Source organism: Pleurodeles waltl, chromosome 1_2 (assembly GCF_031143425.1).
Source record: "Pleurodeles waltl isolate 20211129_DDA chromosome 1_2, aPleWal1.hap1.20221129, whole genome shotgun sequence".
Classification (NCBI taxonomy): domain Eukaryota; kingdom Metazoa; phylum Chordata; class Amphibia; order Caudata; family Salamandridae; genus Pleurodeles; species Pleurodeles waltl.
The window spans coordinates 879,659,693-879,671,929 of NC_090437.1; the positions used below are offsets into that span (position 1 = coordinate 879,659,693).

Below are 12,237 nucleotides of genomic sequence, written 5' to 3' on the forward strand. Positions count from 1 at the left end.
CTTTTGGCACTGTCCCTCATTACATAACTACTGGATTCACATTCTGAACACACTTGAGGCAGTACTGGGTTGGGCCGTTCCTACTGACCCCATATTGGTCTTAATTCACTTATTGGAGGGCATCGCAAGTAACAGATATCGTAGAGCATTATTATGATTAGGAATGAGCTAACGCCATGGACCATTGTATGTCCCTCGAAAGACCAATCTACTACAAAAACACAAAAATACAGTGAAATATGGGGAAGGTGGGTGGATCACAGGGGCATCAGGCTAGATCCATGCCCGGCAGTGCCCTGGACAATGTCTCTGTAATGTTAGGTCCAACAATTGTTGCAGAATGTTTTCTTGTTGTTTACTATAACGTAATGTGTCCTAATCAAGATAAGGAGTCAGGGCCTTCCAGGCGCAATCTCAATGTTCACAGTTTTCAGTGCTTAAAGATAAAATGAGTGTGTGTGTCTTCAATAAAACCAATAAAATGTGTTTTAATTTTTTTTTTACATTTGGCAAACATGTTTGCGTTTTTATATTTGAACCACCACCTGTGATGCAAGCTGAGCTCACGCCTCACTGAATTTCTTCAGAGCATTCACCTTAATAGCAAAGGATTTTGTATTAAAGAATTGTATTTGCAAGTATGAACAGCTTATAGGCATGGATACACTTCTTTCCTTAATGCCTGTAACACTCATGTTCCCCAGATCTCTACTGGGGCATCCAAAGGTTTTGTGCTGCAGTGGGTGGGCCTAATTGTCCAGTGGCCACAACAAACATGAAAACCTGTTGTTCTTGACCCAGACCCTCAAACAATATTTCCTGGATTTCCGGGATTTTGGGCAGTAGGAATCCCGCACCCTACTTCCTCCCTCCCTGTTTTCTATAGTAATTGCATTGATCAGTAAGCTTTTCAAGAAGATGTTTATTATTTTGGACCAATGATGTCCACAAAGAACGTCCGGTTTCTCCTTGGTAGGGAAACAGCTCTGGTTGATATGGAAGATAACATTCTATAAGCCATTGACAAAGTAGAAATATTTTAATTGTCCTTTTTTATGAATGTTTGTATCCTTCAACACAGTGGATACAACCTCCTCCTCATTGATCAGCCTTCCTCTGTTGCAGGAATCCGTGTCTCCTGTCTGTTGTAGGAGGTTGGTCTCCTTTAGATTTCTATGTTTTCTTTCACAAAGTGATTTACAACCCTCAGATCCATTTACAATTGTCTGTTGCAGTAATCAGTTTGATCTCTCTTCAGAGGTTTGCCTATCTTTAGCCAGAGTTCAAACTTATCTTCGTCCAGACACCCTGTCCTTACTAAAGTTGTTGTGTGTCATTCAAACTTTGATATCTTATAAGGTTTCTCGGAGATCAATGATTTTTAGTCTGCCACAACGTAGTGCCATGATCGCTAAAAGTCATTCTGCGTCACCTCATGTACAATTTGTAATTACAGTTTTTCTGGATTCAATTTGTCCACCTGTTAATCCAGTTGCTTCTTGTTGCAAACAAATGAAATCGTCTACAGAGTATTCTTGGGTATCACTTTCTATAAAAGCCCAAAATTGGTCTTGTTGCGGAAAAGTAATTTTCCATGTGAGGACCAGATAGCTCAGAATTGGCGCCAGGATCTGTGCTATTTTCATTGGCAATTTTTTGATACATGTTATTTTTGGTTGACCAATTGCTTTGCAAAAGTGTTAATAAAGAGACAATTTAACAAGCATTTTCATTGCAATAGGTATCACATTTGGTTGCGTTAGAGCTATTGGCGTTGTAAATTCATAACTAGACTTTTCTTGCCACATAAATTGGTCAACCCTGCTCATAATTTCTCTTTTCCTGCCATATAGTTCCAATGGCCGTGCATATAACTAAAGCACTTCCATTTACCTCCTTCCGCTATCTGCAGCAAAAAATTAAAATGTTGCCATTTAGCATCCTAATTTAAATCTGCCATGCTAATTACAGTAGAATACCACTTTCACCACCCCACCATCGGCGTTGCTGGCTGGTTAACACAATTCCCCCCCAAAAAACACAAGACAGCCACAAAGGGGAAATAAACTAGAAGGGTCACCCAAACATATCAAGAGTGTTTCAACAGTCCTAATGTAATAAGGATGTTAAATTGGCCTAAATTATGGTCATAATTGTAATAAGGAGAGATTATTAAAACATGTACAATTATCATTTAAACCTTTATCAGAAATAAACTTTTGACATTAGACTGTAATGCTCAAAACAGCCCCTAGGAGGTACCATAGCAAAAATAGAATTTGTAAGAAACCTGGTAATGTAACCATATTGCTAGCCCCTAGTGGAAAAAAAACAGGAGAAAGTAATGTAGTGTAAACATATACTTAGCCCCTAGAGGGTGTTTTTAAGGCTAGCAGGCCTACTGCAATTATATTACAAACAAGATCTTTAACACAAAACCTCTCCTAGCTGTAATACAAACGTTCTAGCCATGAGAAGGCTTAAAAGACATTGAATTGTGGGAGAGATTATTATTTTGGAGTCCCCACTAACTTAGTTAGACCCAAAGATGATGTAGACAGAGCACATTGGCATCAATGTTTTGAAGGTGGTTCCATCGTCCTAGGACCGCCACTGGCTGAGTTACGAGCAAAAATGTTTTGTAAAAGTAATGCCACGAAAAGCATTATGGGGCAGGTTTCTGTGCCACCAATATTTTAATATGTTAATATGACAGTAATCAGCGGACACCACAATTAAAATAGCATTTGTAAGAAACATGGTTGTATAACTATAAAGTTAGCCTCTAGAGGGCATACCCACACAAAAAGAAAATGACAAAATACAAAAAGAAAATGGCAAATAATGCAAAGTAACCATATATGTAGCTCCTAAAGGGCATAGTACATTGCATATTTTCAGGGGTAGCAGGCCTATAGCAGTGATATTAGAAACAAGGCCCTTGAAACGCAGGTTATTCCCAGCTGTAAAACAAAAGTTCCAGCCGTGAGAATGCTTAAAAAGACACTGAATGGTGAGAGGTTTTTTTTGCGGGTCCCCATTACTGTAGTGTGGGGACCCAGAGATGACCTAGGCAGAGCGCGTTGTTGTGAACGTTTTGGTGGTGGTCCATTGTCCTAGGACCACCACTGGCTACGTTATGGGCAAAAATGTTGTGAAAAAGAATGCTTGCAAAGCATTATGGGTCGAGTTTTCCACGAGTGCAGTGAATATTGTAGTATCAGCTCTCCTGCTATGCTGGGAGAGCTGCTTTCACTTTGAGGATTTCTGTTTTATGTAAAGCATTTACCAATTTCAAGTGTTGTTAGGAGTGAGCCACGAGAAATGACTCTGATTAGGGAACTGTGAACAATATTACCATCGCTTCAATTCTGCTGAGTGAGTTCACGCTGTTGTGCCTGTTCGTGCTGTCAGTTGTGCATTTATCCATGACAAAAACAGTCTCAAGGCTGGACAAACATAAAGCAATAACAAATTAGATCACACGATTTTTTAAAGGCAAGCCCACGAACGAGTGAAAGTGATGGGCGTGGTTAAAAGCCACAATACTTACAACAGGTCATAGCACTTGTGCGTTCTACCTAAAAACAGACAATAACTGACATGGTTTTCTTTTGTGTGCTGCTTATAATTTGGTAATGCAATTGCAGGTCTGGAGAACAGTGTGGCAGTTATGTAAGGCTGCTTTCACTGCCATCTGCTGTTCTGTGAAAAAAATAAACAGTCATTGCATGCACTGGTGGCAGTGCCTCATAGTCATATAAAGGGGAAGTTTCCAGGTGCAGATTTAGTATAATGCAGAGCTAAGTAGCAATGTGCGCCTGTCCGTTTCAGTCCCTCAAGGCAGCAAAGACTTTAGTACAATTATTACTTTGTTTTTTGGGCTCGAGATATGAAGCTCTTCAGACTTGCTTAGATTTATTTTCAATTAAGATACTTTCTGATATTTTTGGTTCATTCATAAGGGGCAGGAGGAAATTAGTTGGAACTGTCAGAGAGAGAAATAGATTGGTGGCAAACATAGTGATGTTTAAACTCCTCTTTCCTGAACCATGTTCCTTTGATGGAACTGTTGGCCCCAGATTGCTTTGCTATTGGCTTAAGTGTTAGGGCATATAGCAGGGGTGAAAGTAAACACCCCTGTGTCCTGCTTTGCTTCAGACAGAGAGGGGACGAAGCTAAATGAATGCAAAGAATGCAGCACTTGTAGTTTGAATAACAAATTTATTAAGGCACTTCCCAGGCTTCATATAAACGAAGAGAATAATGTTAGCACTTAATGTGAATGCAGCAATACACGTGTAACTCTTAAAATAATCACAGCAGTGAAAGAATAATAATCTAAGAAAACGCAATACATCAACAATGAATATATAGTGACTACGTATATTTATGCATCCACGCAGTAAAGCTAGATATTAAGAATTAAAAGTAGATCACCATGGGGCTCAAATTCAACATCATCCTTTGTCTGCCAACGTCAAGCTGTGGAATTTGTGACAGCTGAGGCAGGAGAGACCACCCCAACAGGATTACTCTGAGCAATGCGTCCACTCTGAGATGCATTCACTCTGAGATGCGTTCCTTCTCTCTGTGTCAAGCTTCCCCATCTGATATACCTTAAACAAGTTTAAGAGGAAGGTTCTAGAAACCCCCCTCCCGTTTAGTAAGTTGTGAAATTCAAGCACTGGCTGTACTAGGTCAGTATTGAAAAAACACGCTAGAGAATGGCCAGATTCTAAGGTGTATTTCCAAGACCGAGCTGTATCCTTCTCTACCATAAACATTCTCAGCCTTGTACAGTCTTATCAATGTTTCATCCCTCACATTATGTTCCCTTCCCTTGTGAGAAAAGCGAAAAACATGTTAACAAGCTGTGCGCTTAAAAATACCTGCGCCACCAATGTGACGGCATTTAGCGCTAAATCACGAGTCAAGATGGGAGTCAGTGGTTAAATACAGATAGCATTACACCCTGTCTTATTCCCCATTTTATGTGTACCCACTGTGAAAGCTGTCCATTCAGTCTTGTTCTTGCCCTTGTTGAGCTGTAGCCCGACATGATCCTCCATCTGAAATTATTACTCTGGCTAATCTTGAGGGTGTCCTCCATAAAGTCCATATCCACCCCATCAAATGGTTTTTTTCAGCTGTTGATTTCCATGGATTCAGGATCAGTGAGAATGTGATTTCAGCCATTTTGCGCCTCACTTTACTAACTACCACTAACTCTCAATAGAGTCCGCTGCAGGGGTAACATTTGGGGGCCAAAGGTTTTATAAAGCTTAGTTTTAAATTCTTCTGGGTCAGGGCCTTTTGATGAGTGCAAGCTGGATATGGTCCTAAGAATCTCTTCTTTCGAGATTATTTCTAGGGTTTCTTTTTCTGGGCCAAGATCATAGGCTTGCATTCATCTACTAAGTAGGATTTATATATTTTCATTAATGAGGGCCCAGCAGTTGGGCGCTGCAGCTCTCGTCGTCGTCTTTTTTTTTTTTTTTTTTTTTTGCGCTCCTGTGCTTTCTTTTTGGTGATTTGTATAGTGTTCAAAAACAGCAGTTTTGAATAGTACATTGAAAGCTGAAATAAATTGCAAAATGGATGCCGGTGCGTCAGTTTCTAGGGCCAGATGCCATCTAAGAACTGGTTTATTCTGGAAAATCATTCAGAACAGCTGCTGCGGTTCATAACTAAAAGCTTAAGTCCTAACTTCGAGGCAAACTGTGTCACAGTATGTTTTTTTTATTTGAAGGTCTTGAATTTGTGATGTTACACAAAGTAAGTTGGTAATGATTGTTGAATTAACATTGGAACACACTGGTTCACCTCTCCAGGCCCCCCTCCGTGCATTAAAGCTCTCTCACTTTCATAGTTTTAAATCTAAGGTGTTTAGAAATGCACGGTTTACTACTATAGGTGTGGGCTATATTCAAAGCACTGGAATTATGAGGTACTTTTGCATTTTGTGCATAATCATGAATTTGCAGCATTTGCAGAGTAATTCGTCATATGCTGCATAATTCACAGATTTTGTCAAATAAAAAAAAAAATGCTTGTAACTCAAATGGATAAAGTTACTGAATCATATGTTGACGCACAGTGGAAGGAAGGCCCTACACAAATATCGACTGGTCACCGTTCAATTTCCCTTTGCTGTATTGGAGAGGTAAACTGTTACTAATGAGCTTGAACCTTTGTTCAGACATTTTTTTACATATGCAAAAAAGACAAAATTAATGCAGTAAGACTGCCACAAAATGTTCCCCACTACGCCGGACAATTTGCCTTTTCTTGATGCATACTTTAGTCACCCCTGCCACGTAATGTGATCTTCATTTCTCACATAATTCCAGTGTCTCCGGCTATATTTTATGTGTTTATATTTTTTTATCTCAATGAACGTTTCCCATTGTTTGTATTACCTTGACAATAATGCTCACAGGTTTAGATTGAATGTCAAATTTGTCAACTTTTAAAGTGACCGTTTTCTTTTTCTTTCTAGATATCCTCCGAAAGTAATGGAAAAGGTGCTCGACATGGCAAGAGGCATTAAAGTGGTTGATGCTCCCACCCATACTTTGAGAGATGATCTGGTTTCCAAGGTGAAGAAAAGAGGGATCTCAGATTCCAATGGTTAGCAATTAATAGATATAATCTTAATTAATGATATGCAATTGGTGATAGATTTGGGTATTGAGTTGTGCTAACATTTGACTCTTGTAATCTGTAATTCATAGGAATCATGAAAATGAACTCCTAACCATCTCTTGTCACTGCCTATGAAACACGATTCCTGATACCAAGGAGGGCAACTTCAACTGATATAGAAGATTCAGGCACTTAGCTATAATTTTATTTATACCAAGTTCCCTGAATGTTAATCCTTCTTGGACTACTCGAGTTTCTTTCAGGAAAACTAGACATGTGTTTACCTTAGCCTTACTCTTGAAAGCCTTTGGCAGGGTCAAGGGTCCAAGGCTGTCATCCAAAGTAAAGTTGAGTTGACAGGCACATCTGGATGCAGGGATGCTACTTTTTGCTGTGAAGTTTTCTCTATAAGCGCTTTATGGAGACCCAATTGATTGGGGGTTTTGATTGTGAGGAGTGAGTGCACTTTGAAACCAATTGTTGGCCAGCTCGTCATATTGTCCCATCCATTGCTTGTTTTTAGAAAGATGTGATTTGTGATTCTCTATTGCCTTCAATTTTGTTTTTCTTAAAGTATGTCATCAATACATTATTAGAATAGCCAATAAAAGCCAATTGCCTCCAAGTCTCTACATTTTGTTTCGGGTATCTGCTTTCAAATTTTTAGGATCCAAATTGCAGTATATTTTCTATGTGCACTCTTGATCGATTCAGAGAGGCAATAGCAAAATACGTGTTTGCCTGAAAGAATCATGGCACTAGTACTGAGGAATAGAATGGATTGGTTCAGCAGGGCATATTAGAGGCCCTAATAAATCAAACGTGTTAAAGGCCTCCCTTAAAAGCACCATGGCCCCCATCTGACAAAGCAAAGGACAGAGAGAATTCCAATTTGAAAATATGTTTCTCCATCTACCCTCCGTAGGCTGCCCCTGCCTAAAGCAAGGAACTACTAATAAAGATGGTGAGGTTCAGACCCCACACAATTATAACAGACCTTTTAAATGGATTGTGGTCAGTCAGCACATGAAATCCATCCACGTAGTGTGCATGGTGAAACCAGCACAATGCCATAATTTGAACACATCTTGAAGTTATATGCTAGTGAAGGTCATGGGCGCATGGTTCAAATTGTACAGGTCTGTAACAAGCCTCACTGCCATGATTTGCACTTTCTGCTTTTTCTCAACCCCCCACCCTCTCTACTCCTTTGGCAGTCCTAGTGACCTTGTTTGCATGGACAAGTCTTCAAAGGCTGCTCAGAAAGACTTTCTGCATCTGAGGCAAATGGGGATTTTCTTTTTTTAATAACTTCATTTAATGAAAACTGGAAGATGCCACTGCGTACACTGAACTCCCTCCACCCTTCAAAAAAAGTAAAATCTATGTTGGTTATTGGTAAGGAGGGGTTTACCTTGTTGTTGGCTGCTAAAAGGATGGTTCTTTCAAGTTCTGTTTTCTGGACTTAAGCTTCTGCAAGCTTTCTTTCATTCAGGTTTTGATAGGCACATGACTTCTTGAAGTTCAGACGCAGGTCAGTCAATAAGCAGAATTAGCTGGGTATCGTCCACATAAGAGACTGCTGGATCTTAAAATATTTGCTGTGCTTGCTAACTGTTTCGTATACATGTTAAAATGGAGAGGCACAAACTTTGTGGAACTCCACAAGTAGCCAAATTAGGTTTGGACTAAAAGTGGGGGAGCACCATAATTTGCAGCAGTTCTATTGGAAAGAGTACAATAATGACATTGCCAGCTGCTGCCAGTCAGTGGACGAAAATACTATGATCCACTATGCCTAAGGCAGTGGATAGATATAATAATAAAGGGACTTCAGGGTGTCTTGTTTCCAGGCCAAGACTCAGATTGAGAGTTTGGTTCCCAATGCAGAATGGAAGCTCATCTGGGGAAAGTTTAGGATGTTCTAGGCTTTGAGATGGTGAGAAGGCTAGTGTGCTTCTTATTTCTACTGCCATCCTGGCAGTTTCAGAAAGAAGCAATATACTGTATGTGGCCCTTACATTAATTACAAGATTGGGTCTTTAAAGTAAGATTTTAATCACCACTTCCTTCTCTTTCTTCAGAGCTCACCCTGCCAAAAATTAGGAATTCATTGTTAGTCAGAGCTGGAGAAAAATTGATGGCTGTTGCTCAGAGAACAGACAATTTAAACAGGAAGAATTGAACCGCTGGTTGAGTAATTGCTGTGATGTGGTCTTGGGTGAACTAGCCAAAATCTTCTGCATTAACTGAGGAGACACCAGCACCTGAGGGGAGATGGAGAGCTGGCCACTACTCAGCTGAAACTATGTGCATTACCTATTAGTAGTGCCAAGGGCATGCCTCCTCTCCGCCACTTTTATAGATAGGCAGTACCTTCTTCAAAAAGAAGCATGCCAGCCTATCACACAGTCCTTGCAAAGCTCAAACTGAGATGGGCCATCTTGTGCAGTTACTGAGGTCCCTCACTACCTCAGACTGTGGGGGTTACATTCTCTGACTTAAAGGTAGGTTTATCCTGCATTACAACTTTTCCCAACTTGATTCCAGACAGAGGGTCAAGGTTGGAAATAAGCAGGAAGGTCAGTTGTCTGTGATTTAAATTTGTCAAAGGCCTGTCTCTCTTCTTATGCTAGTGGTAGGGGTAGCTTGACTTTGTGTGCTTACCAAGTGAGTCCAGGCCTACTACAATATGTCAGAGTTAGTACTAGAGCATTGGCTGTCCAAGTCATAAGTTGACTAGATTGAAGGTTGCCAAAATAAGGTCAGGGTTATGACTGGCATTGTGAGTTGGATCCCTTTGCTTGGCTCAGTGACATGCTCTTGAGGGCTCTTCACTTAAGATAGACATCTCCCAGCACAGTGACTTTATCTGGTAAGGAATCTGGTCCACTAGTTTATCTAAAACAAACTGGTAGGCAGGACGGAGTGGAAACGTTCACTGTGCCTCCACTTCGTGTGTGAGAGTGAGTGGAAGTTAATGTGTGAAGTGGCCTAATGCTGTTTGCACAGTTCGTCTAGATCCTATAGCCTCAGTTCAGCAATACTGTTGCTGGTAACAGCAGACAGGCAGTAACCGGTGTATCTGGCCTGGAATTACTCTTCTGCTGAGTGGAGGATGGGACAGGGTTCTCCTGGTGGTCCGCACAGTTTCAGCGACAATGGACGTAGTTTCATTGTTTTTTAATGGGTACCTTCCAACCACCACAGGAAAGAACTAGATGGCTACTAAATAACCACTAAAAATCCTCGTGAATAAAGACAAAATGGCCAACCTAAATGGAAAATAATTAGAAGGGCAGACGCCAAGCTGGTAATTATTATACAATGTAAAACACAGCATTTAACCTAATTATTTTAAAAACAAAAGTACACCAGGTGTAACAGACTTGTTTTCAAACATTTTCTTTGAGTAGTTGTATTTTATTCCATATTTAGATATGATTTATGTACTCCGGGATCTCCGAGACATGCTTGCTCCCAAAAAACATGTGGAGCACACACTTTTTTATTTTCTTAAGGAATGCCTTTGACTCTTGCATATCACTTGGTTGTTTCAAACCTGCCTGGACTTATATCGATTTTGGGACTCATGGGTGTCTTCTGACTTTGAATTGACATGAATTCATATATGCTTCATTCCATGGTTCCTGCATCTTTTTCCAGATTATGCAAAACAGCGTTCTTATCAAGTTTTTCCCACACTGCCAGTGTGGCAAAACTTTTAGTAAAGTCAGATCTGTAGTTTTATCCTTTAGTGAGTGCACTGACCTGAAGGAATGGGCAAAAGAAATGGAAAGTTTTTATTTTTATTTTTTATTTATAAAGGTTCCAATTTTAGCAAACTCAAGCTGAGTGCACCTGTGTGGGCTTGATTCTTGTTTTCTGCAAGGCAGAGAACAGGGGCATATATTAGACTATTAGGTTATGTCTGAGGAAGGCATCCCCATCTGACAGGTCTCTCTCTCTCCATTCCAAGTCAACATCCAGCTCGATTGTTTTTATAGCGCTCACTGTGCCCTGTACATGTACCATGCATACCACACTGGGGCTCAAAAGGATACAGGAGGTTTAGAAAAACCCAATTCTGCCCCTTCCATTCTAAAGTTCTTCTCAGGTACATGGTTCTCCAGAATTACTGTGTTTGGTACATTGGACTCGCCTCCATTTCTACTAGTGGTTTTCCTGAAAGTATTTTATACACATTATGGAAGAGGCCAAACCACTGGTCTATTCTAAGGCTGGGCTAATGCAATAGTTATCTATAGATTTCAGCTAGGATATAAGATTGCCTTCTATACCTCCTTATTGTCAAGGCAACTACAGGAAGAGTACAAATTACTTATCAATCTTGACAAGAAGGTGGGTGGGTAGAAAGCGCTAATGTCATCGGATCTTCTCTGATACAGCTGCATGGTCCTTAAGTTGATTCCTGTCCATGAGAGAATATGCTTAGTGAACATTTTCAAACTTCATTTGGAGCCTCAGGACAATTAGCTCAATCTTTGACAGATGAGGTGCTCCTGCAGCTTAACGCACGTTACTAAGAAGTCTGTGTGATGCCATGCAGCTAAATCAGGTTTGCCACAGATTATCAGACTTTTAATGGGGAGGGCTCATTTCTCCCAACATTTTTAACAGCTGCCTCAAATCTTCAAAGTGGAGGAACTTGTGGGAAGATGACATCTGTAACTGTCTTCAACTGAGGTTGACAAAATCTTGTGATACCCTCCTGGCTTGTGTTCTTCTGTGTACTACCTTTGTGTCATGCCTCTCATTTGCTGGGGAAGGCGTTCTCCCCACTTCAGTTACTTGACTCACATCACACATGGGTCCAAAGGGCTGCCTTGGTTATACTTTGACCTTGCTCTATAGTTTCTTTAACCGTTGTAAGGGGATGACGGACTGGACACCACTACAGAGGAGTTGGAGGTATCATTTTATTCAGAATATGTTTGATAAAATTCCAGTATGGTGAAATCCCCACCCGTTGGGTCCTCTTCCTGGGTTCACTAACTGAACTCTTTGGTTTCTGCCCTCCGTGCAGTGGTGTAATGTACCCTCGGGAAGAAAGGGGCATAGCTGTTAATAATCAGGTTCTTATTGATTCACAAGGGATTCAACACTACATCATAATGTGACGGTTTTGACCGAAACCTTCCTCTCCACTGGAAAATCACTTTTGACTGTTCGCACCGTTGTGCAGTTGTTCGTGAAGGAAACCAGAATAATACTCAAGTGAAAGTTTGTGCTGCAGATAAAACACCCAATACGTTTGTGCCACACCTGCCGCTGCTGCCGTCTTCCCCGCACTTCCTCTATTCTGCCACCGGTTGCCTTATCTGTTCCCATGGATGTCTTTTGGCTTTCCGATCTCAGACCTCCTGCCACCGGCTCGTCCTCACGCCGCACTCCTTCCTCTTGCATGCCTCTGTCCTTTGGGTCTTCGCTGCCATTGCCACCTTGTCCCACCCTTTTTCACAAGACTGGCCACAACATCACCAACCACTAGAACACTCACTGGATACTTGCTGGTACCCCCGGGGTCCCGTTGGCCTCGTGTTGCAATTGGGTGTACGAGTGTTGCTT

At 40.9% G+C, this 12,237-nt stretch overlaps 1 protein-coding gene across 1 annotated transcript in view; it reads left to right on the forward strand.

Moving 5' to 3' along the window:
• Nucleotides 1-12,237, forward strand: part of CDKN2AIP (CDKN2A interacting protein) — a 71,594-nt gene that overhangs the window by 29,178 nt on the left and 30,179 nt on the right. The window contains exon 2 of the mRNA XM_069199284.1: nucleotides 6,503-6,633. Within this exon, the coding sequence (XP_069055385.1) occupies nucleotides 6,503-6,633 (131 nt within the window). The remainder of the gene's footprint in view (nucleotides 1-6,502; nucleotides 6,634-12,237) is intronic.